We start from the raw sequence: 26,713 nt of genomic DNA on the forward strand, positions 1-26,713 counted from the left end.
GCACATGGTGACTCTATTCTAAGCATTATCCAGGATCTCCCTAGATGCAACCTCCTCCTCATAAGGAGCACCTTTATTTTATAAGTTTATAAGTGAAGATATGGAGACACGGGCAGGACAAACACGTTTACTGGTTCAAACAGGCACGAAATGACAGAGCCACGACTCATTCTAGGCAGCTGGGCTCAGAACCAGCATTTGTAATTACCACATGTGGATCTAATTCTTCAGTCAGGCAACCCTCCACACTTGCTCTATATATCCTTCTGGTCCTTCTCCCAAAACAAGAAAATATCTGTGAAGGTAGATTCATGAAGGGGAAGGAATAGCCAAACACAGTCATTTTTATTTTATTTTTTAATTATTTATTTATTTATTTATTTATTTATTTTGATTTGTTTTTTTTTTTTTTTTTTTCAAGACAGGGTTTCTCTGTGTAGCCCTGGCTGTCCTGGAACTCAAAAATCCGCCTGCCTCTGTCTCCTAGAGTGCTGGGATTACAGACATGTGCCACCACCGCCCAGCTAAAGAGAACTTTTTAAAGGCTACAGATAAAAGCGGAACCCATGACAAGTGCGCCGTCTGTACTTGGTTTTCCAAATGTGTGCTTCTGATATCGTTCAAAGTGGTTCAATTGCTAAAGCCAGGGAAAACGCTACTTATCAATTGTGCCAAGAGATGGCTTGGGAAACCAATACCATGATTACCTCAACCTTTCATCAATCCAAGATCACCATACAATATATTCTGTAAACAATGCAAATCCAGCAGATGTATCTGTAGAACATGGTTCAGTATCTTAAGCCCAAAGCATACCTTTGTGTATTTTTCCTGGTTGGATTTGTGTGTGTGTGTGTGTGTGTGTGTAAAAGTCCATCATGAACCGGGGGCACTTGGGCTGGGGCAGTAGTGGCGCACACCTGTAATCCCAGCACTCTGGGAGGCAGAGGTAGGTGAATTTCTGAGTTCAAGGCCAGCCTGGTCTACAGAGTGAGTTCCAGGACAGCAGGAGCTACACAGAGAAACCCTGTCTCGAAAAAACAAAACAAAACAAAAAAAGTCCATCATGACAAGGGGCAGCATGGCTGTAAATGGGCAGAGCTGCAGGAGCAGGGATCTGAGAGATTACATCTTCAGCCATTAACACATAGCAGAGAGAACAAACTGTGTGTGGCAGGTAGCTATAAACTTTCAAAACCTGCCCCCAGTGACTTACTTGCGCTAGCAAGGCTGCACCACCAGCTGGGGACCCAGTGCTCCACTATCTAAACTTACTGGGGACATTTCATTCAAACCACCACACTGATGCAGTCTGACTTGAAGACAAAACCTTCCCTTCAGCCTGATGCTGCTAAGCTGCACAGGACTCATGGTGTGCATGCCGAGCACCCTTGGGTTGGAAAGCACAGTTCGCTGTGAAGGAAGTGCTGGTGTCCCTGCGTTGTAATTTTCTTGACTGAGGCTCCATTTGAAGGACTTTCTGACATGACCCATTGAGACTCAGTTCTGATGTTGTCAATACACAAATTCCACATTAACTTGCTGCTTGCCAAAATACACAAGCCCTGGAAGATTGCCTTGGATTTAATTTTTGTTATATCATCATTTTGATATATTCACATGTTAGAAAAATATAAAATGATTTACATTAGTAACAAAGAGTCCTAAAAATGTATTTTGAATTATACTCTTGCTCTTATCTATTAACATATCTCTTATGTATGGATACAAAAAAGTGTACAGTACATTTTGTTATGATTTTAATTATCACAGAATTAGAACAAGTTATACTGTTTAAGGAACAGAGCTAATGGAAGAGAAGGAAAAAGGAAGGGAAGAGGAGGGAGGAGGAGACCTCCAAGAAGGAGACCAAGACCTTCGAGAAAAATGCAAGGTTATTACTAGAATTACGCTGCAGCTGTTAAGTGACCTCGTAATCTTTATTTTCCTTCCTAACAAAAGTATTCATCATGTACTATGCAAAGGGGGAGACAGAGTGTGGGGAAGATGAAAAGAAACACACGTGCAGTCACAAGCAGCCCTGGGGCATTGGTTACTCAGACTTACTATTTAAATTAATATTAATTTAAACTGTAAAACGTTAGGCTTATGTCCATGAAGATTCAGCGTCAAGCCAGGCACGATGGTGCATGCCTTTAATCCCAGCAACTGGGAGGCAGAGGCAGACAGAGCTCATGAGTTCTGTGCCAGACTTGTCCACATAGGGAATTCCAAGTCAGTTATGATTATAGAGTGACAGCCTATCTTGGGAGGGAAGGAGATGCAACTTCAGCCATATGTTGGATCTATAATCCCAACACCTACAAGATGGTGGTAGAAAGACTGAGTTTGAGGCCAGCCTGAGCTAGAGGTCAAGAATGATAGCCTGTGCTACACAGAGAAACCCTGTCTAGCAAAACAAAATAAGACAAAAACAAAACAAAAAACCTCCTCTGTGCAGGGCGGTGGTGGCACACACCTGTAATCCCAGCACTTGGGAGGCAGAGGCAGGCAGATTTCTGAGTTTGAGGCCAGCCTGGTCTACAGAGTGAGTTCCAGGACAGCCAGGGCTATACAGAGAAACCCTGTCTTGGAAAAAAAAAAAAATCCAAAAACAAAACAAAACAAAAAACAAAAACCTCTGTGCCTATGGCTCAGGCATAGTAACTGTTAACAGACAATGTTACCTTTCTTTTAGACTTTTATTTTATTTTATTTTATTTTATTTTGATTTTTCGAGGCAGGGTTTCTCTGTGTAGCCCTGGCTGTCCTGGAACTCAGTCTGTAGACCAGGCTGGCCTCGAACTCAGAAATCCGCCTGCCTCTGCCTCCCAGAGTGCTGGGATTAAAGGCGCGCGCCACCACAGCCCTGCTAGACTTATTTTTTAAGACTTATTTTATTCGATGACAAGCAATTTCCTTAATACTTAAAAAAGAAGACAGGTTGGTGGCAAACATCTTTTGTCCCATCACTCAGGAGACAGAGGCAGACGGATCTCTGTGGATCTATTTAGTGAGTTCTACACAAACAAAAAAAGGACAAACATAATAACAGGATGCTTTTTTTAAATGTGTTCTCACAAGTTGTCCAGCAGTAATTCTCAAACTGTGACCTTCCCATCATTAACCTCACCAGCCAGACACCCTGCTCAAAATGTAAATTCCCAGGCTGCTCCCAGACTCCAGACTTCTTGCTGGAGTGCTGCCTTTGATTCTGATGGTTGCTTCAGTCTGGAATTACTGTGGACTTAACCCCTCTCACCTCTATACAGGATAAATACTACTCATCTTGCCCAAAATGCTCTACAACTCTAGTTTACTAAGTTCTCATCTACTCTTGAATATACTTTCTCCATGAAGGTTTTTTGTTTTGTTCTGACAAGTTCCTGCCCCATAGCCTAGGTTGGCCTCCTGCTGGATGTCTCTCCATGCATCAGCTTTCCAGGCCACTAACGGTCTTTTGAAAATAGCATCTAGCTAGGCTGTGGTGGTGCTCGCCTTTAACCCCAGCACTTGGGAGGCAGAGGAAGGCTGATTTCTGAGTTCGAGGCCACCCTCGTCTACAGCCAGAGATACACAGAGAAACCCTGTCTCGAAAAACCAACCAACCAAACAAACAAACAAAAAGAAAATAGCATCTGCTGTTCCAGTTACTGAATGATACAGAAAAACAAATATTTTCTTGATCTAAGAAGGTTATCTGACACAAGGTGTTTTAAAATTTTTAACTTTTTAGGGAAGTGCTTGCTGTTCACTGTTCAAACACATAGATATTAAAAAATAATAATTTAAATTTCTTCTGGCCCAACCAAAACAGCCAGATTTTGCCACTGGACACCAGCTGTTGTTCACTTCTTGTTAATTTTCTCTCAAATTATAGCAGTAGAGTACATGATTATAACTACGAATAAGGTAGAACTCAGTTACGGTACTTGCTAGCTAAATGGTAATTTTAAAGGAATGATATCGTATTTGAAAAATTACTTTAAAAAAAATGTGGCCTTGTAGAAAACTCCCTCTTTAGCAGGGCGACGGTGGCGCACGCCTTTAATCCCAGCACTTGGGAGGCAGAGGCAGGCGGATTTCTGAGTGTGAGGTCAGCCTGGTCTACAGAGTAAGTTCCAGGACATCCAGGGCTACACAGAGAAACCCTGTCTCGAAAAAAAAGAGAGAGAGAGAGAGAGAGAGAGAGAGAGAGAGAGAGAGAGAGAGAGAGAGAGAGAGAGAGAGAGAAGAGAGAAGAGAGAAGAGAGAGAAAAGAAAGGAAACTCCCGCTTCCATTTTCTTAGGACCTTTAACCCGGACTAAATAATTGGATTCCACTTCCTGGCAGTGGTGGTGGACTTTAGACCCTTTTCCACACCAATCCTTTTCACTTTGTCTTCCCAAAGCACACTCCTTTATGCGCAAGGGGAAAGTGCAGCGGGACACTACCCACAGTATCCTAAGAAATATGATTTCTCTGACTCTTTCTCCTGGGCCATAGCATGGGGGACAAACTACAAAAGAGATCCAGTTAAAAATACAACTACCGACAAGCCCCGCGAGTCATCGACTTCCTTTCTGCCCCCCCTCCCGAGTGCCTTCCTGTTCCTCCTCTCCGCGTGCGTCGAGTCGCTTTGCATCATGGTATTTGAAGTTCTTTCTGGACGGAAGCGCCTAACACTCCTTCGCGAGAGAGGAGCCGGAAGACTCCCGTTCCCAGAGGGCAGAGCGGAAGCTACGCCTGCGCAGTCTCAGTGAGGGCGTGTATGTCTGTGTCTGAGGGAGAGAGCGAGAGTGAGTGAGTGTGAGTGCGGGGTGGGGTGGTGGCCGTTACGTTCGGGGCAACGGCTAAGGCAGTGGAGAAGTGAGAAGAGAAACAACGTCCGGCGCTTCCGCCTTCGCCTAGGAGGAGGAGGAACTGGTAGGGAAAGGAAAGCCATTCGCCCCGGGCCTGGACTAGACCTCGTCGGGCCGGCGGAGGTCTGGCTATGCGCCTTTGAGGGTCGCTTGGGACGCAGAGCGAGAGCCGAGAGCGATGTCTCAGCCGCCGCCTCCTCCTCCTCTGCCGCCGCCGCCGCCTCCCCCCGAGGCCCCGCAGACTTCGTCGTCTCTGGCGGCGGCGGCCGCTCCGGGGGGCCTTTCGAGGCGAAGGGACCGGAGAATCCTTTCCGGGAGCTGCCCGGATCCCAAGTGCCAGGCGCGCCTCTTCTTCCCGGCCTCGGGTTCTGTCAGCATCGAGTGTACCGAGTGCGGGCAGCGGCACGAGCAGCAACAGCTGCTGGGAGTGGAGGAGGTGACCGACCCGGACGTCGTGCTGCACAATCTGCTGCGGAACGCGCTCCTCGGCGTCACGGGGGCTCCCAAGAAGAACACGGAACTGGTAAAGGTGATGGGCCTCTCCAACTACCACTGCAAATTATTGTCGCCCATATTGGCACGCTATGGAATGGACAAACAAACGGGCCGGGCCAAGCTCCTCCGGGACATGAACCAAGGCGAACTGTTCGATTGCGCGTTACTCGGTGACCGGGCCTTCCTCATCGAACCAGAGCACGTCAACACGGTGGGCTACGGCAAGGACCGCTCCGGAAGCCTCCTGTATTTGCATGACACCCTCGAGGATATCAAACGGGCCAATAAAAGTCAAGAATGCCTCATTCCAGTGCATGTGGATGGGGATGGACACTGCCTCGTGCACGCTGTGTCCAGGGCGCTGGTAGGCCGAGAGCTCTTCTGGCATGCCCTGAGGGAGAATCTTAAGCAGCACTTTCAGCAGCACCTAGCCCGATATCAAGCCCTGTTCCATGACTTCATTGATGCTGCCGAGTGGGAGGACATTATCAATGAATGTGACCCTCTGTTCGTGCCACCTGAAGGTGTCCCCTTAGGCCTGAGGAATATCCACATATTCGGCCTTGCCAATGTGTTACATCGTCCCATAATTCTTTTGGATTCCCTCAGCGGCATGAGAAGCTCTGGTGATTATTCAGCCACCTTTCTACCTGGGCTCATACCTGCAGAGAAATGCACTGGGAGAGATGGTCATCTGAACAAGCCAATCTGTATTGCGTGGAGTAGCTCTGGTAGAAACCATTATATCCCCTTGGTAGGCATAAAGGGGGCTGCCCTGCCCAAACTCCCCATGAATTTGCTACCTAAAGCATGGGGTGTGCCTCAGGACCTTATTAAAAAGTACATCAAGCTTGAGGAGGATGGTGGCTGTGTTATTGGAGGAGACAGAAGTTTGCAGGATAAGTACTTACTTAGGCTGGTTGCTGCTATGGAAGAAGTCTTTATGGACAAACATGGTATCCATCCAAGTTTGGTTGCTGATGTACATCAGTATTTCTACAGAAGGACTGGGGTGATAGGAGTTCAGCCTGAGGAAGTTACAGCAGCTGCTAAGAAAGCAGTAATGGATAATCGCCTTCACAAGTGTTTGCTCTGTGGTGCCCTTTCTGAACTTCATGTTCCTCCTGAGTGGTTGGCTCCAGGAGGGAAACTGTATAACCTGGCAAAAAGTACTCATGGGCAGCTGAGGCCTGACAAAAATTACAGCTTTCCCTTAAACAATTTGGTTTGTTCATATGATCCAGTGAAAGATGTTCTGCTACCGGACTATGGATTGAGTAATCTAACAGCTTGTAATTGGTGCCATGGCTCATCTGTGCGAAGAGTCAGAGGAGATGGCTCTATTGTGTATTTGGATGGAGACAGAACTAATTCTAGGTCGACTGGTGGCAAGTGTGGTTGTGGATTCAAACACTTTTGGGAAGGTAAAGAATATGACAATCTTCCAGAAGCTTTTCCTATCACTTTGGAGTGGGGAGGAAGAGTAGTCAGAGAAACAGTATATTGGTTCCAGTATGAAAGTGATCCATCTTTGAATAGTAATGTTTATGATGTTGCAATGAAACTTGTTACCAAGCACTTTCCAGGTGAATTTGGGAGTGAGATCCTAGTTCAGAAAGTTGTCCACACTATATTGCATCAGACTGCAAAAAAGAATCCTGATGATTACACTCCTGTAAATATAGATGGTGCTCATGCTCAGAGAGTTGGAGATATGCAAGGCCAAGAATTGGAGTCTCAGCTACCAACTAAAATTATTCTTACTGGACAGAAAACAAAAACTTTGCACAAGGAAGAATTAAACATGAGTAAAACTGAAAGAACTATTCAACAGAACATCACAGAACAAGCTTCTGTGATGCAGAAACGGAAAACAGAGAAATTAAAACAAGAGCAAAAGGGGCAGCCCAGAACTGTTTCTCCAAGTACTATTCGTGATGGGCCTTCATCTGCACCTGCCACCCCCACCAAGGCTCCCTACTCACCTACCACTTCTAAGGAGAAGAAGATTCGAATAACAACTAATGATGGACGGCAGTCCATGGTTACCCTTAAGCCTTCAACAACCTTTTTTGAACTTCAGGAAAGTATTGCCAGAGAGTTCAACATTCCTCCGTATTTACAGTGTATTCGATATGGCTTTCCTCCTAAAGAGCTAATGCCACCCCAGGCAGGAATGGAAAAGGAGCCAGTTCCTTTACAGCACGGTGACAGAATTACAATAGAGATCTTAAAGGGAAAAGCAGAAGGTGGTCCATCCACTGCTGCACACTCAGCCCACACTGTGAAACAAGAAGAGATTGCTGTTACTGGTAAACTGTCGTCCAAGGAACTTCAGGAGCAAGCTGACAAAGAAATGTACTCCTTGTGTCTTTTAGCAACGTTAATGGGTAAGAGCAATTGAACTCAGATGGTATATTTTAATTGTGAGTATAAAATACTGAGTTTGTTGTGGAGAGGGGGAAAAAACCTGTTGTTAACATAAATACTTAATTTTATACGTAGGAGAAAATTATATTTCTTAGTGTTTGGTAGTAGATACTAATATGATTATTGAGTGAATTAGAACAGCATGAAACTACAGAATGAAAGTAGTTACTCATCTGCTTCCAGATGATTAAATATATATTATTTCAAAATTTGTTTAAAAAAACCAAATGTATTTATAGTTAACCCCCTTTTTCTCCCTGACTGAGCTCCATCTTGATCTTTTTCATTTATTTTTAATTTCATTTTCCTGTCTGTCATGTGATTTCAGGACTTCCTGTTTGATGAATTGCAGTTTCTGGTGTTTATAGTCTCACTGCACTCCCACATACTAGCCTACCTCCTCCATTTCCTGTTCTTCCTTCATTAAGTTTTTCTTATGTGTATGCTCGGTTTTGTGTTTAATTTTATGGCTCAGTGACTCTGCCATAATTGCAATGAATGCCATAATTGCAATGAATAGCTCCGTAAGAAACAAACAAGAGAGATGGCAATGGGGTTAGGAATTTCTTTTTGATAATTTAGTATAAATTGAAGGAAAATATATTATTAGCTAAATATGGTAATTTCAGCCTTTAGATGATTTGGGATCCTGCCTAGTGGTACACTTTTTACATTATTTGCTTAACCTTTGTCATTAAGTCGGTGTTAATATGCTTTATGCAAGTTTTCAAATTTGAAGTAAAATTTAAAAGATTAGTTGTTAGATGAGACTTAATTTTGCTGAGATTAGAACTTTTAGCTAGAAAAGTGCTGGCTTTTGATTCTGTTTTCTCAGACTACTAAATAGTAGTGAATTGGGCCTTGGTCTACTATAATGATTTGTTATTACTGGCTTATTAAGTTGGGAGCCTTCTAGTTCATGGGAGATATAAAAATGGCACAAACTTTCTACTTGATATTGTCCATTTTGGTTTGGTAGGCATAAAAACTGAATTGGAGAAACCAGCCTAGGTATTTCACATATTTCTGAGACATTGTGGTTTCATAGAGACTTTGTGGAATAGAGGAATGGCTGTATGATGTTGGGAATCAGAAGACACAATTTGACTCTTGGCTCTAATACTTAGTGATTTCAGGAAAACTATTAACTCCCCAATAATTCAATTACTTCTATACAAGAGATCACTTGTAGTTGATATGAACATAGGTAAAGTATTCCCAGGACTCTGAAAATAACATCCTCACAAAATGGGCAAAATTAGGTATATACAGAAAACATTTTAAGACTGGCAGTTTCCCAAGTTAAAACAGGATGATAATGTCTGTCTTAAGAGAGGATAAATTTGAACATTTATGTGGTGAATATCTCCTATTGACTTTGTATATCCAGTAACTAGTGTCCAACGAATAGTAAGCAGTTTGAAGGGTTTTGTTTTTAATTGAATTTAACATGTCTAAAGAAAGACTGTATCTGCAGAAATGGAATGGATTGTCAGCATTCAACATTGAAGAAGAGTCTGAAAAGCAGATGCTTATACACTGTTGTAACAAAGGAGAAATATATCACCTGGGGTCCATGATAATTCTGGTAACTAGAAAGGTAATCTTTAGGGCTGGAAAGATGGCTCAGCAGTTAAGAGCACTGATTGCTCTTCCGAAGGTCCTGAGTTCCAAATCCCAGCAACCACATGGTGGCTCACAACCATCTGTAGTGAGATTTGACCTCTTCTGGTGTGTCTGAAGACAGCTACAGTGTACTTACATATAATAATAAATCTTTTGTTTTTAAGCAATTTTTGCTGAGGGCTAGGAATATTTTTTGAGTCTTGGTTTTGACCTCTCTGCAGAACACCCTCTTTACCTGATTCCGTAGAGCATTTACTTTTACCCTTCAATTAGCTACATTTGATTTAAAAGATTAGTTGTTAGACTAATGAGTGAGAGTATAGGTAAGGATTCCATTTACCCCATTGTAGATGAATACATTGACATGGGTCACCTTATATAAATCAGTAGTCTTAAGTATTTGCTTAGTATTGTAATATATTCTGTAATGAAAGTTAATAAAAAAAAAAACCAGCTTATAATTACTTTTTTTTTTTTTTTTTTTGGTTTTTCAAGACAGTTTCTATGTGTAGCCCTGGCTGTCCTGGAACTCACTCTGTAGGCCAGGCTGGCCTCGAACTCAGAAATCTACCTGCCTCTGCCTCCCAAGTGCTGGGATTAAAGGCCTGAGCCACCATTGCCCTCCTGTAATTACTTTTCAAAAAATACTGATTTAAGCTACCTGCATCTAATTCTAGGAACTAGTTTAGACTAGAATGAGTTCCCCAAGATGCCACCTTCTATTCTGATCCTTTGCCTCTTCACCTTTAATATTTACATAGCCGTCCATAAGCCATGAGCTTTTTTTATATATATTTATTACCAACACAAAATTTAAGTATAAAGGTGTATTTTGCTAATTTAAAGTAGTAGCATTTGAGAAATTTCTGCTTTAAGAAATAACACAAACCTGGTATGGTGGTGCATACACCTATGCTAGCACTCCAAACACTTGAAAACCTATGGTGTAAGGATCATGAGCTTGTCTTGAGCCTAGATTACATTAGCAACCCTCTGTCTCCAGTGATGACAGCCATCAAAAAGAAAAAGAAAAAAAGGGGGCTGGAGAGATGGCTCAGCGGGTGAGAGCACTGACTGCTCTTCCAAAGGTCATGAGTTCGAATCCCAGCATCCACATGGTGGCTCACAACCATCCATAAAGAGATCTGACACCTACAGTGTACTTACATATAATAAATAAATAAATATTAAAAAAAAAAAAGAAAGAAAGAAAAAAAATTATCAAAACCCAAAACAAGCAAAGTACTAAGACTGGCTGCTTTGGTCTCTGATGTAGAAGAGTGTATTATGTATTATGTAGAAGGTACTCTTTAAAAGTAATGCCGCTGGGGGTGGTGGCGTACGCCTTTAATCCCAGCACTTGGGAGGCAGAGGCAGGCGGATTTCTAGACCAACCTGGTCTGCAAAGTGAGTTCAGGACAGCCAGGGCTACACAGAGAAACCCTGTCTCAGGAAAAAAAAAGTAATGTGTTTGTAAAAACATTAGTTTTGAAATAGTTACATACATATGACCATATATTGTAACTTGGTGTTTAGATTGGTGATGCTAAAAAATAATAGGAGTTATTTGGAAATTTGTAAATTTCAAAATGCAGAAATTAGCTGCTTGAAAATCAAGCTTTACAATACTTATTTACCTTCTCACTTATATTTAGTTTTGAATATATCCTCTCAAGTGTGATCAACTTTTGCTTACTATTCTCAGTAGATCCTCTTTATTTTAATATCCTATTCATTTTCCTTATAGCACCCATTACAAGCTTGTTGGTTTAATTATTTATTTGCCCCTTCCCCACTAGAAGAGGGAAAATTTGAAATTTGAAATCTACAAACATAGAAAAGTTAACTTGTTTTAATGGATGCCTTATCACCTAATGTAGTCCTGTCACATTTCATGCTACCAGGCAAATGCATACTGAGTAATGAACACAAATTAGTTCATCAGAACGAATGTATGCTGTGAGCCTGAGACTTTGTCAGATGAATGGTGACATAGTTCCTGCCTTCTGTGAACTTATGTGTTAGCTATTTATCTATTGCAATGCTAAAACACTTTGACCAGGGCCACTTGTGGGTCCAGAGGAGTAAGAGAGTACATCACCATCATAGCAGGGAAATGTGGCAATATGCAGGTGTGGCATCTGTTTCAGTAAGCTGAGAGCTCACATCTTAAAAATGGCAGCAGGAAGCAAAGAGCTTACCGTGAATGGCACAGGGAGGCTTTGAAATGACAGACTGACTCCAGCAAGCCCATACCTCCTAAATCTACCCTAACATTGCCACCAACTCAAAACCAAACAATCAAATTCTGGAGACTGTGGTGGTGGTGGTGGGAGGAGCATTTCTCATTTAGATCATCACAACTTGCTTCCAAGGGTCTCTGCTGAGGAAGTCTTCTGATTTTATAGCTTTTATCAAAACACAACCAACCTTCTTTTCTTTTTCTGTCTTTTTTTTTTTTGAGACAAGGTTTCTCTGTCCTGGAACTCAGTCTGTAGACCAGGCTGGCCTCGAACTCAGAAATCCTCCTGCCTCTGCCTCCAAAGTGCTGGGATCAAAGGTGTGCGCCACCACCACCCGGCTCAACCTTCTTTTATATAGACACAAAAAATGATAGACCTCAAATATATCAGTTACAACATTTTAGAAAAATGTCTTATTTGATTACACTGATATCTCTCTCTCTCTCTCTCAAACACACACACACACACACACACACACAGAGAGAGAGAGAGAGAGAGAGAGAGAGAGAGAGAGATTGCATGCATGTCTTTGTGAAATGTGCTGATTTGTAGTGCCCAGAGATGTGTTTTTCCTTTTTTTCAGGCTGGTTTTGTTTTTTAGCTAATGGTTTCAGATGGCTTAAATTTATCATGCTGGGGAGGGTGTGATAGAGCACAGTTTATATAATGGAGGTCATGGGGTGGAGAAAAGAGCTGTTATGAGCTTTTATTTGTTTTCGTGGTACTAGGATTGATTAGGACCGTACCTTCTTTTGTTTTTAAGTACAATATTCATGAATAGATTTTGTATTATATCAACAAAATAATATATCAGTCATCTCAGTATGGGACATTCATGGAAATAGTCACAGTTGCTTTGAAACATATAATGGTAATATATTGCACATGTACTTTCAATACATTTTATCCAGACCATTGGAGTTTATTTAGTTTTTTCGGACTGCCATCTTCATTACTTATATAGTGTTTAACTCAACACCCAACTATGACTTTGCAAAATATATTAGTACAATTCCTTGTAGATCACTTATTTTGTATTTTATTATATGATAACTATGGTAGATATGATCTACCATAAGAATTTGGCTCATTTCTTTTTTTCTTACTATTTTCCTATTATCATAGCATTATTGGGAGGCAAAGATAGGTTTTGTTTTTTTGTTTGGTTGGTTTTTTTGTTTTTTTTTTTTTTGTTTTTTTTTTTGTTTTTTTTTGGATTTGGTTTTTTCGAGACAGGGTTTCTCTGTATAGCCCTGGCTGTCCTGGAACTCACTCTGTAGACCAGGCTAACCTTGAACTCAGAAATTCGCCTGCCTCTGCCTCCCAGAGTGCTGGGATTACAGGCGTGCGCCACCACCGCCCAGCTAAAGATAGGTTTTGAAAACAAAATTTGACTGTAGTTATCTTAGTTCGCTACCAACTTTTGAAAAATGGAGAAGTTTATTGGATTTTATTACACTGTTTTTCTTCCTGAAAGGACTGTGGCTTTTTACTATATACTTTTAAAATATAGGGCCTATTTGGATCAACCTCCAGCATCCAAAACTCTCATAACATTTATGATTTCTTTTGTACTTACTGGTGAAGGTGGTACTGGTGGTTGAATCTAAGATCTCATGCATGCTTAGCAAACTCGTTTCTACTTACTAAGCCCATCATAATACCTCAGGATTTTCCAAAATCACATTTGGAAGTCAGGTGTTTATTTTTTTTTCTTTTAGGTGATGTTGGATCTCTATATTTTTATTCGCTCTTTATATTTTTCTTCAAATGCTAGGTGAAAAGTTTGAAATCTAGATCATGCTTATACATTTATTTATGGTGGTATTCCTTATGTACCATTGAATGGTTTTACTTATTTATATGTGGTACATCTGTAGTGAGAATAGTCATAAAGTTGAATATGATGTTGGTAGTATATATTATAGGTAATTTATGTAATTATACTTTGGAGATTAAATTAATCACGTTCTGAAATATATGAAATATTTTACTTACTTTTATTTTCTTCCAAAGAATTTCCTTTATATATATAAAGTAACGTGGTAGCTTTTTGTTTTGTTTTTGCTTTTTTTTTCTTTCTTTCTTTTTTGTTTTTTGTTTTTGTTGTTGTTTTTTTTCCGAGACAGGGTTTCTTTGTATAATAGCCCTGGCTGTCCTGGAACTCACTCTGTATACCAGGCAGGCCTCGAACTCAGAAATCTGCCTGCCTCTGCCTCCCAGAGTGCTGGGATTACAGGCGTGTACCACCACCGCCCGGCTGCTTTTTGTTTTTTGAGACAGGGTTTCTCTGGGTAGCTCTGGCTGTCCTGGTACTCACGGACTAGCTTTGTAGACCAGGCTGACTTCAAATTCAAAGAGATCCACCTGCTTTTGTCTGGGATTAAAGGTGCACACCACCACACTCCACCTTGAAACAGAGTTTTTAATGTAAATTTAATATAAATTTACATTTAATGTAAATGTAAAATTAAAAAATCGCTTGTTTTTTTTAAAGATTTTTTATTTATTATAAATATATATGACAAGTATATTGAACCAGAAGAGGGCATCAGATCCTGTTACAGGTGGTTGTGAGCCACCATGTGGTTGCTGGGAATTGAACTCAGGACCTCTGGAAGAGTAGTCAGTGCTCTTAACTGCTGAGCCATCTCTCCAGCCCTAAAAATCGCTTCTGAAATAGGAAGAAAAACAAAACAAAACAGACAAAGTAGAAGAAAATCATCTTTAGTACTTCTGCTATGTATATCTCTGTTTAGAGGGGAGAACTGAAGGCTCTAGGAAGGATTCCAGAAGAAGACAGTGAAAAGAGATGTGGTGCATTTTCTATCTTCACACATAGTACATCAAATAGAAATGTTTTACTGTTGTACTATGAAAAACAGGTGACTATGAAGTAAAACTAGTTGAGACACTATCGTAGAATACTGTGTTGATATAATGGAGGCTTCACCATGATATTCTTCTTTTCTTAAGAGTTTGTCCTAAAGAGATGGAGCCACTTTTTGTTTTTGCAGAGTTTGATTTATTAGTCTTGAAAACAGGTGGTGCTGTTTTACAGATATTCAGTTATGTTACTTTCATTTTTTTTATTCTTTTTTTACATGCATGTTTATACCACTTGTTTGCCTAGTGCTCCCCAAAGCCAAAAGAAAGTGTCAGATCTCCTGAAACAGCTGATTGTAAGTTGCCAAGTAGGTGTTGAGAATTGAACCCAGGTCCTGTAGAAGAAAGAGAAGCAGGTGCTCTTAACTGATGTTTTTTCTCTAGCCAGAAAAAAAACTCATTTGTGGTACTCATTCTATGTACTTATTCAACTAGTATCAAGAATGCAGTTGTTCAGTGCTGTGCTAGGTCCTGGGAATAGAAAGTCTAGTGAACCACTGATCTTTCCCTGAATCTGAATTAGCCAGCAGTATAATAGCAGCCTTGGTATTTCTGTAAATATTGACATCAAAGTATTACTCAACCACTCATATGAATTGTAGAGGAACTGACACTTAAATTGAATTTTAAACTTTATTTTTATTGTACTTACTTAGTTTGTGTGTGTGTGTGTGTGTGTGTGTTTTCACATACCTGTGCACATGCTCCACAGAACATTTGTGGAAGTCAGAGGACAACTTGAGGGAGTTGGTTCTCCTCCCATCATGAAGGTCCAGGGATTGAATTTGGGTCGTCAAGCTTGGCAGTAAGCGTGTGCCTTTACCTGTTGAGCAATTATTGAATTTTATATTTATTCTTTAAACTGCCTTTTAAGGCATAGGTAACAATTACTGGCCTTAGGACACTGGAATCGTTTGTGTTGCATCATAAAAATTAAGGCTGAGGGAATGGGGCTTGGGGCTTGATTATGGTTCATGCCTATAATTCTAGCACTCAGGAGGTGGAAGAAGAGGAAGGATGATTGAGAGTTCTAAGCTAGTCTCAGCTACCTGGTGAGACCCCGTCTCACAACAGCAAAACAAAAAGTCAAGGTGTGGTGTGAGGTTGGTAGAGAAGGACTAGCTCTTGTATTATATCAAAAAGGATCTTGGACTTTTATCTATGTGCTTTCCTTCCCCCCCCCCCCTTTCTTTTTTGGACATTGTCCTGTAGCTTACACTGGCCATAGGACTCCTTGTGGAGCTGAGGATTTCTTTTGGACTGCTTTGCTTCAGTATGGGAGATTTAACTCTACATGAACAAGGGAATTGTTGGGGAAGACAAGACTCAGGGAAAACCAGTAGAGTGGGGGCAGTAGTCTAGGCAGGAGACAGATAGTAATAATACATGGAGAAGGTGCCATGGAGAGCTTTATGTGATTGTGGTGGACTTGTACAAAGATTCTGATCTCTAGTTCCCTATCTTACAAAGATAACTTTATTAGAGGTATTTATATACCAAAGGAAATAATTTCTCTTTTCTATAGCCAGTTAATATCTTGCATATTTATAAAGCAGGACTGTGAAGCCATCATGTTTGTTTTAACATGATTTGAGTTCTAGTAAATGTTTTTTTTTTTCTAGTAAATGTTTAATTTTAGGGTTATGTATAAACTTTGGATTGGTGTGAAGATTTATACCCTATCTTGCCACTTATTAGTTGTATGATCTTGAGAGAATTAAACATTGTTCTGAGCTTTGTTTGCTTGTAAATGAAATAGAGAACTTAGTTGTGACAGTAGAAGAAGCTGTTAAAGGTACCTTCTCTGCTCAAAGATAGGCGAATAATAGCAGCTTAGATGGTATACTTCCTTTAACCACAGAGTGATGATGTAGTTATTACCCTTTCTGGGGAAAAATTAGTTCTTGAGAGATAGTGAAAAAGCTTTACCCTTAATGAATAAAATTAAACACAAATACATAACGTAAACAAAATAGTATAGTAGAGTATCTGCTATTCATATTTTATGGGGAGTATGGCTGATTTGGAAAATAATGTCTGAAGACTCTTTATGGGGAGATGATGAAAGCAAAGAGATCCATGATCTGCTTAAAGAGGACATGGTCAGGAGTGTCAAGTGCTAAGAAATGTGATATTTTCTCATACTCTCACTTTGGCACCTATTCAGATTCTTACCCCCAAAAGCCAAAACAACAAAAATCCCCAAACCCTGCTATTCTTACTTTTTGATGTTTTGCAAATAAATAATATCCATGAATATTTTAGAAAAACTGTGACTATTTAGGATAAGAATGACCATAACTAAATGAAAGGTTATCACCATAGAAACAAATTTTCTAGATAAAATTTGGTCAGTGTAGCTGTTATTAGTGTAGGACTTGTTAATTTATTTGTACTTGGGGGATTTGATATTTTAAATCAAACTTTTTTCCAGGTCTTCATTTAAATATAGCCATTTTGGTAATAGAACTGTATTATTAAAAAGTGTTTGTGTAACTGAATGTTTTGGTTAAATGAAGGTTCATGTGCCAAGGCTCTTAAAATTTTATATTTTAAATTGGTTCACTAAAGATAACTTGGCGGGTGGGGGTGGGCAGTGGTGGTGCTCGCCTGTAATCCCAGCACTCTGGGAGGCAGAGGCGGGCAGATTTCTGAGTTAGAGGCCAGCCTGGTCTACAGAGTGAGTTCCAGGACAGCCAGGGCTACACAGAGCAACACTGTCTCCAAAAAACCAAATCCAGAACTTCCCCCCAGCCACCCCCCCCAAAAAAATTTGGGGGATGGGGCTGGAGAGATGACTCAGCAGTTGAGAGCACTGACTGCTCTTCCAGAGGTCCTGAGTTTGGTTCCCAGCAACCACATGGTGGCTCACAGCTATCTGTGGTGGTATCTGATGCCCTCTTCTGGTGTACCTGAGGAGAGCAATGGTGTACTCATATACATAAAATAAATAGACAAATCTTTTTTTTTTTTTTTTTTTTTTTTTGATTTGGTTTTTTTTTTTCCGAGGCTGGGTTTCTCTGTGTAGCCCTGGCTGTCCTGGAACTCACTCTGTAGACCAGGCTGGCCTTGAACTCAGAAATCCGCCTGCCTCTGTCTCCCAGAGTGCTGGGATTACAGGCGTGAGCCACCACCGCCCTGAAACAAATCTTTGAAGTAAAAGAGAAAAAAAAAGATAACTTTAGCTGAGTGTTACATAGTTTCATATTCCTCTTTATGGTATGGGAAAGGTTGCAGACATATGATTAATTAGCATCAGTATTTCCATACAAGATTTAGGTCCAGCAGTATAAATTTTCTAGTAGGAAAGACAAAAATTAGCTCATTATTGCTATGTGTTCTTATTTTCTGTAATGTAATATGATGATGAAAATAATGAAGGTATAAAGCAGCACATCAACATAGTTCTCTTCTTCCATTCTGCTGCTTTCAAATGCTTTTTTCCCTTCTGTTGGTAGGGGTTGAACTCTGAGCTTTGGGCAACAAAAGACAATATTAATTACTTATGTTTAATCTGTTTATTTTTCTCCCTGACTGTTTTTTTTCTTTTTATTCACTTTTAACACACATGTACACAATACAACTTTATATTCTCGTTAGAGTGAGTATCTTTCATAATCTTTTCTGTTCCTAACCAGTGTTTACCAGCAAGTTTCCCTTGAGGTACTTTGAAACTTAAAATGTATTTTATTTAATATGCTCAGTACTGATTTGTGCAGTTTTAAGGATATTTTTGTTAGCTCCTATATTTAAAAATTGAGAGAACTTGCTGGGCAGTGGTGGAGCATGCCTTTAATCCCAGCACTTGCGAGGCAGGGGCAGGCGGATTTCTGAGTTCGAGGCCAGCCTGGACTACAGAGTGAGTTCCAGGAGAGCCAGGGCTACACAGAGAAACTCTGTCTCAAAAAACAACAACAAAAACAAAACAAAAAAATTGAAGGAACTTATTAAAAATTTAGATTTTTATGGTGTCCTGAACATGAGCCTTCAAACATTGGGCTAGGCTCCTGTGTAACAGCAGTTGGCAGTAGCTCTCACCTTTACGTGGTCCTTGACATGGTCCATCCATTTTCTGGAATGCCACTGTATATCTCATCTGTGTCACACTCATTCTGGATCTCGGCCCTGCAATCTCTGTTTTAGGCTAACCTGTGTCAGCATAGTCAGGGATGACATTCTTGTGTTTGAGCTCACACTTTGTCTGCTTTTGTCTTTCAGGAGAAGACGTGTGGTCTTACGCAAAGGGACTTCCTCACATGTTCCAGCAGGGTGGCGTATTCTACAATATTATGAAGAAAACTATGGGTATAGTTACATTCTGCTTTTATTCTTGGATAATGTTTCCATCTAAGCTATTTTAAACTTGAGAACACTCAAATAGGGGCCCAGTGAGACGGCTCAGAGGGTAGAGGAACATGCTGACAAGCTTGATAGCCTGATCTCCATCCCTGGGACCTACATGGTGGAGGAGAAAACCAGTTTCTGCAGTTGTCCTCTGACCTCCACATGTGCACCATAGCACATGTATACCCATGCACGCACACACATACATACACACAAAATAAGTAAAATGTAATAATATTATAAAAGGACAGTCATGATATTTTATTAAAACTGCTGACAGTTGGGCATGGTGCCACATGCCTATAGTCAAAGTTGGGGTGTTGATGCTGGAGAACCTCTAGAGCCTAGGAGTCCCCACCCAGTCTGGGCAACATAATGAGATCCCACCACTACCACCTTTTTGCTTTTAAATCTAGTTTCTTTGTTATACTTTTTCCCCCATACTATCTTTATTGGTTATTTGGGAATTTTACACCATGATCACATTCCCCAGTCCTCCCAGATCTCCCCTTCCCCAACCCTTGTGGCCTTACCCCCTCAAAAGAAAGAAGGAAAAAAATCCAGTTTGTGTTGACCATGTACTTATCAAAGCATGATCAAACTCCCAGTGGCCAGCCCCTTAAAGAAAACTGAGTCCCTCCCTACCCACACTCTTGTCAGAAGCCATAGTTGTGGAGAGCTATACTTCAGCATTCTTTATCACAATTTTTAAGATTTCTCGTCAATAGTTTTCTGTCTAAGCTGTTACTTTTTGGGGGAAGTAGCGGTGGGGTGGGAGTAGTGGTTGTCATAGAAGCCTTCCATGTCCCTCTGAGTCTGCAGTCATGGATACTACTGCCTAAGTATCTTCCTTGCTCTGACTTTAAAGTCAGAAGGAGTACCAGTGATGGACTTCTACCTAGTTTCTTCTACGTAGGTTCTTGCAATAGCATGGACCATGGACATCCACATGGGATGCCCCTTTTTCTTTTTCTTTTTTTGGTTTTTGGTTTTTTTTCAAGACAGGGTTTCTCTGTGTAGCCCTGGCTGTCCTGAACTCACTTTGTAGACCAGGCTGGCCTCAAACTCAGAAATCCACCTGCCTCTGCCTCCCAAGTGCTGGGATTAAAGGTGTGAGCCACCACTGCCCGGCTGATGACCCTGTTTCTTAAAGATTTATTTTATTTTAAATTATGTGTATACATATGTGTGTACATGAGTGCAGGTGCTCCAGACACCAGAAGAAGGTGTTGGATTCTCTTGAGCTGGAAGGACTTTGAGCTGTCCAACCCTGCTAGAACTGAACTTGAGTCCTCTGCAAGAGCACTTCATGTTCTTAACCACTGAGCCATCTCCAGTCCAAAAGATTCTCTCCCCCGCCCCCCATGTTTTTTTTTTTAAAGTGTGTGCATGTTTTCTTTCCTTTTTTTTCCCCCTGCTTTAGTGTTAGGGTTTGAACCAAAGGCTTCACTCATGTTAGGCAGGTACTCTACTACTGAGTTACATCCCCAGCCTTGTGTATAAGTGTGTATGTGAGTGTGTGTGTTTGCATACGTATGTATGTACACACGTACTTACATACATATAAATGTGTATATGTGTGAAAGCCAGAACAGAGTCTCAGGTGTCATCATTCCTCATGTGCTACCCACAGGTTTTTTTGTTTGTTTATTTGTTTTTTAGGAAAGGCCTCTTTCTGGCCTGGAACTTTCCAAGTAGGCTAGGTTAGCTGGCTAGTAAGCCCCAGAGATCCACTTCATCTGTCTCTTTGGCATTGGTATATTAAGCGTATGCCACTTTTTTCCCAACATATGTTCTGGGGATTGTACTCAGGATTTCAGGCTCACAGCAAGCACTTTACTGATAGATCTATTCTCTCCCATCCTGTGTGTCTGTGTGTCTGTGTGTATTTATTTATTTATTTAAATACATTTTTTGTTGTTTACCAATCTGCCTTGTTATTATCTTGATGTGGTCAGCTATGTTTTCTGCAGTGTAATTAATACATTTTTATATTGCTTTCTTGCTTCTATTTTGGTCCTTGATGAAAGTATACAGGCTATGAAATTAGAGGCAGAACTAATTACACTGTTTATGACTCCCAGAAGCAGATTATACAGTATTTTTATTGTTTTGTTTTAGTGGTGACTTACTGCTTTTTAGGTTTTTGGAAACAGCTTGTTTTATATTTAACTTCTTTGTTTATAAAGATAAATACACTTGTATATAAGTATACAGTTATACTTATAGGATTTTAAGATCTTGGGAGAGAAGTTTGGCAGCACATATATTTGGACCTCCTGTTTTTACAGAGAAGTAATATGAGTACTTTTAGCTTCAGAGTTATCATTCTGGTTTAGCTTATTATTTCACCTACCTAGCTTTATAGACATTAAATACAAAATTTTGTTGTGTACACTTACTCTTCGAACTTTTTTCCTTCAAAACAACAAATCCCAACTAGGCTGCTGTAGAAATGTTCAGACATAGAAAGTAGCAAGGGTGTATGAGTCTATGTAGCCACACTTACCAGTGTAGTTCAACTTTCTTCTCAACTGGACTGTTCAAGCTATTCTCAGACAGACAGCTTCAGAACTAAATCCTTTTAGTGTGTATATAAAATGTGAAATACTTTAATTTCACCAAATATTGGATCAGTGTTTAAATTTCAAACAAATATTTTCTTTCAGGGAACCAAAGAATATCTTTTTTTTTTTTTAAAGGATTGTTATTTCAATGTCTTAATTTTATTGCTATTGTGGTGTGTGTGTGTGTGTGTGTGTGTGTGTGTGAGTGAGAGAGATGTTGGTTCTTTTGTGATCAGGAGTCAATTCTTTGCTTTCACATTGGGTCCTGGCATTGAGCTCTGGGTGTCAGGATTGTTTGTTAAGCACTTTTCAACACTCAGTCATCATGGCAGCCCAGAGGCAGGTTCAGACTAACTATCATATATCCAGAATATTTGGAACAAGAAACATTTTGGATTTTGGGGGACTTAGGGACACTTTGCATATACATTGTGATCTATTTTGTTGATGGAACTCAAGACAAAAATTCATTTGTGTGTCCTACCTGCCTTAAACACATCACCTGCAGATAATCTCATATAATCTCCTTAAGTAATTTTGTAGTAACATGAAATAATTTTTAAGTCACATGAAGCTAGTTTCATAGCATGGAATTTTCTACTAGTGGCATTATTTTGTGCTGAAGAAAGCTTCAGATTTCAGTTGTTGGATTAGAGGGGCTCAGAACCTGTATATTCTTTGATACACTGTATATGGATTTTGAGAAACATGCAGTCATGTATCAACCCCAGTAAAAATATAGAATATCTTTTATCAGTCCAGATTTTTAGCTAACATCCATTTCCCAGTCCCCATACTCTGGCAAGCACTGATTTGCTTACTGAGTTCATTTATTTTCCTTTTTCATATTGTTGTATTAGGGTGACTTTTTGTGCATGGTTTCTTTTGCTTAGAATAGGTGTTGGTAAATTAGCCTGAGGGACATACATGTCACATCTGTTGCTTGTGAGATTTTGGTGGCATACTACCTATTGCTGCTTTTGCAGTACAGCACTAGAATTGAATAGTATTAGAGCCCTTACTATAATCAAAGTATCATAACAGTGTCCTTTAGGGAGAAAAGCCTTTTTCTGTTTTGTTTTTAATTATATAAAGGATTTTTATTTTTGCATATGGAAGTCAAATGTCTGTGGCCTATGGTCTGGTAAATAGCCTTCTTGCTAGTTAAGACCTGAGGCAGTATAGGACATAACATGGCAAGAAGCAGGGATAATGAATGTGTCTTACTCTGTTTTAGTGTATATTGGCAGGTATTAGTAGTTGATTTCATTTTCATTGCTGAATAATATTTCATTGATTAAATGCATCACATTAAAAATTAATAGGGGCTGGAGAGATGACTCAGCTATTGATTAGGAGTGGTTTTTGCTCTTGCAGGGTCAAAGTTTAGTTTCCAGCGCTGACTTTGACAGTCCATAGTCCTATAACTCCAGCTCCAGGGAAGCTGTTGCCATTTTTTGGCCTCCATAGGCACCGTTATACATGGAGCATAAGGTCACAGACACACACACAAACACACACACACACACACACCCTTATACATGGAACATAAGGTCACAGACACACACACATACACACACACACACACACCCTTATACATGGAACATAAGGTCACAGACACACACACATACACACACACACCCTTATACATGGAACATAAGGTCACACACACACACACACACACACACACACACGTGTTTAAAAAAGATCTCAACCAAAAGACATTTGACCTGTTTGATTTTTAGCTACTATGAATCTAGCCCAGTAAACATTTATCATATATGTACAGGTTTTTGTATTCATGTAAGCTTTTCTCTTTTCCCTCCCTCCCTCCCTCCCTCCCTTCCTCCCTCCCTTCCTTATTATTATCAATATCATTGTTATTATTTTGAGATAGGGTTTCTGTAGCTGTCCTGAACTGGCACTATAGACTGGGCTGGCCTTGAACTGAGATCTGTCTGCCTCTGTCTCTCCAGTGCTGGTATTAAAGGCATGGGCCAGTACACCTGGCTTCATGTAAGTTCTTATTTGTTTGTTTGTTTGTTTGTTTGTTTGTTTATTTATTTATTTAGTTAGTTTTTCAAGACAGGGTTTCTCTGTGTAGCCCTGGCTGTCCTGGAACTCACTCTGTAGACCAGGCTGGCCTTGAACTCAGAAATCCGCCTGCCTCTGCCTCCCAAGTGCTGGGATTAAAGGCGTGTGCCACCACTACACCTGGCTTCATGTAAGTTTTTCATTTTACCTTGATAAATACTTAAATGAACATATGGTAAGTATATATCTTTCTAAGACTTATATGACTAGGAAAATGGCTTAATTGGTGTCAAGTGCTTGCCTACATAAGTGTGAGGCTCTGAGTCCAGATCCCCAGCACTCATGTATGAAGCAGGCATGGCTGCATGTGCCCGTATCCTAGCAGAGACAAAGGTAGTATTCCTGCAGCCGGCTGCTCAGCTGGTCTTACCAAATCAGTGAGCTGGGCATGAGAGGAAGATAATCAGTGCTGACCTCTTCCGCATGCACACACATATGTACACACTCAGCTTCCATGAACCGTGTACCTCTCTCTCTCTCTCTCTCTCTCTCTCTCTCTCTCTCACACACACACACACACACACACACACACACACACACACACACACACACACACGCAAATACTCTCCCTCATAGAAACTTCCATATCATTTTCCAAAGTGATTAGACCATTTTAAATTTTCTGTTTTAAATTTGTGTTGGCATTTGGTAGTGTCACTTGTATGTACAGGTACATGTGTGTGTGTTTGGGTATGTGTTTATGTATGTATGCATGTGGAGGCTAGAGGACAACTACTTCAAATGTTGTTCCTCAAGAGTTGCCCACGTTGAAATTTTTTTTTAATTTTGTTTATTTGATGTATGAGTGCATTGTGCTGTCCCCAGACACCAGTAGAGGGCAGCGGTTCCCATTACAGATGGTTGTGAACTCAGGACCTCTGAAGAGCAGCAGTCAGTGCTCTTGACCACTGAGCCATCTCTCCAGCCCCGCCCACATTGATTTTTAAGATAGGGTCTTTCACTAGCCTAGAGTTTATTGAATAGGCTAGGCTAGCTGGCCTGTGAGTCTGAAGGATCCTTCTGTCTCGGCTGCCCTAATGCTGGGATTACAAGAGCATACCACCATTCCTGCCTCTTTTACATGGGTTGGTTCTGAGGCTCAGACCAGTTTTTGTATGTATATATATATATGAGATATATTGAGATAGGGGTTTTCTATATAATAGCCCTGGCTCTTGGATTTGGCTTGTAGACCAGACTGGCCTTGAACCTCACAGAGATCCACCTACTTTTGCCTCCCGAACACTGGGATTAAAGGTGTGTGCCACAATGCCCAGCTTAATTGTAAAATTATTATTTTAAATTATGCGTATGTGTATGAGTCTGTAGATGAGTATAGATGCTTTAGATCCCCTGGAATTGGGATTATTGGCAGTAGTGAGACCACAAGGGTCTGGGAACCAAATTAATCACCATCTTCCAGCTTCATTTTTTTTTTTTTTTTTTTTTTGGTTTTGTTTTGTTGTTTTGAGACAGGGTTTCACTGTGTAACCCTAGCTGGCTTGGAACTCACAGTGATCTCTCCCTCTCTAACACTGAGATGAAGCTGTACCATTTGAGGTTTTTTTTTTTTTTCCATAAATTCTCCCCCCCCCTTCTCTCTCTTGGTCCAGGCCCCACACACTCTGGCTCCCACTTGTTCTGGCCCATAGGTTGGTTTTATATATATAATTTGTTTCTCATTTCGGATAGTTGTGAGCCACCATGTGGTTGCTGGGATTTGAACTCGAGGCCCCTGGAAGAACGGTTGGTGCTCTTAACTGCTGAGCCATCACCAGCCCTGAGTTTTTGTTAAAACAACAAACCTTTTCATAGGTTTATATCATTAGCCCACTGTGGTTTATTTGCATTTCTCCAATAAAGTGATGTCGAGTATCCTTTGATGTATTTGTTCTTTTTTTCTTTTTGCTCAGTGTTGAACTTTTATTTACTACTAAATTTTATGTTTTATGTACAATCATTGATCAAGTGAGTGTTTAGCAAATGTTTTTTTGACTATAATTTGTCTTTTCATTCTCTTGATATCTTTTGAATACGAGAGTTTTAAAATTTAAACAAATTCCAGTTTAATAATTTTTCCTTTTATAGTTCATGCCGTTTCTGTTCAACTCAAGGTTATTTTGTGTGCTCTGTTTTATTCTATAAGTTTTATAGTTTTAGGTTTTTATATTTATTTTCAGGTGTATTTTGGATATTAATTATAAAAATGTCATAAGTAAGCTTGGTGGTGGTGATGCATGCCTTTAATCCCAGCAATTGGTATGCACAGGTGGGCCTCATCTCTGTGAGAGTTTGAAGCCAGCCTAGTTGTACAGAACCAGTTCTGGAATAGCAAGGGCTATACAAAGAAACCTTTTCTAAAAACAAGAAAAGGAAAAAAGAAAAGTTGTAAGTTTAAAAGAAAAGCTAATTTTTTGATGAGTTGTAAAAGCATAAATCAAGATTTGTTTCTAATTGTGGATGTTCAGTTGGTTTTTTACTATTAAAAAGCCTGTATTTTATTCATTTTGATGTCTTAAAAATTAGTTAACAAGTTATATGTTTGAAAGTTATACCATATGCAAAATATCCCTCAGTAAATTTGCTTTAAAAGTCACTTGAAGCCAAGTGTGGTAGCATATATCTGTAATCACAGCTACTTAAGAAGCTGAGACACTCAGGAAGTTGAGGCAGGAAATTATTACAAGTTCAAGGCCTACTACTGGGAACCTAACAAGACCTTATCGCAAAATTAAAAAGGGTTGGAAATGTAGTTTAGTGGTAAAAACACTTGCATAGCATGAATATGTAAGACTATGGATCCAACTCTTTTTTTTTTTCCTATTTTTTTTTTGTTTGTTTCTTGGATTTGTTTTTGTTTTTGTTTTTTTCCTCCAAGAGAGGGTTTCTCTGTGGCCCTGGCTGTCCAGGTACTCACTCTGTAGACCAGGCTGGCCTTGAACTAGGAAATCTGCCTGCCTCTGCCTCCCAGAGTACTAGGATTACAGTACTCTGCGACACCACCGCCTGGCTGGGTTCAACTCTTAGTATTGCCAAATTACCCAAACCAAACAAAACTCAAGTAAATATATATATATATATATATGTCTAATTCCAGAGTTTCTTTTCTCTCCTTTTTGCTAATACCATGACTTGATTATTGTATTTTTATAGTGATTCTTGAAATAAATCACTGTATATTCCTTC

General features: G+C 40.1%; 1 protein-coding gene across 1 annotated transcript in view; it reads left to right on the top strand.

Annotated features, from left to right (window-relative positions):
* Positions 1 to 4,752: 4,752 nt before the first annotated feature.
* The window catches only part of Vcpip1 (valosin containing protein interacting protein 1), a 30,595-nt gene continuing 8,634 nt past the window's right edge, over positions 4,753 to 26,713 (top strand). The window contains exons 1-2 of the mRNA XM_052175975.1: positions 4,753 to 7,727; positions 18,741 to 18,827. Of these exons, the coding sequence (XP_052031935.1) occupies positions 5,021 to 7,727; positions 18,741 to 18,827 (2,794 nt within the window). The 5' untranslated portion in view covers positions 4,753 to 5,020. The remainder of the gene's footprint in view (positions 7,728 to 18,740; positions 18,828 to 26,713) is intronic.

Source organism: Apodemus sylvaticus, chromosome 3 (genome assembly GCF_947179515.1).
Source record: "Apodemus sylvaticus chromosome 3, mApoSyl1.1, whole genome shotgun sequence".
Classification (NCBI taxonomy): Eukaryota; Metazoa; Chordata; class Mammalia; order Rodentia; family Muridae; genus Apodemus; species Apodemus sylvaticus.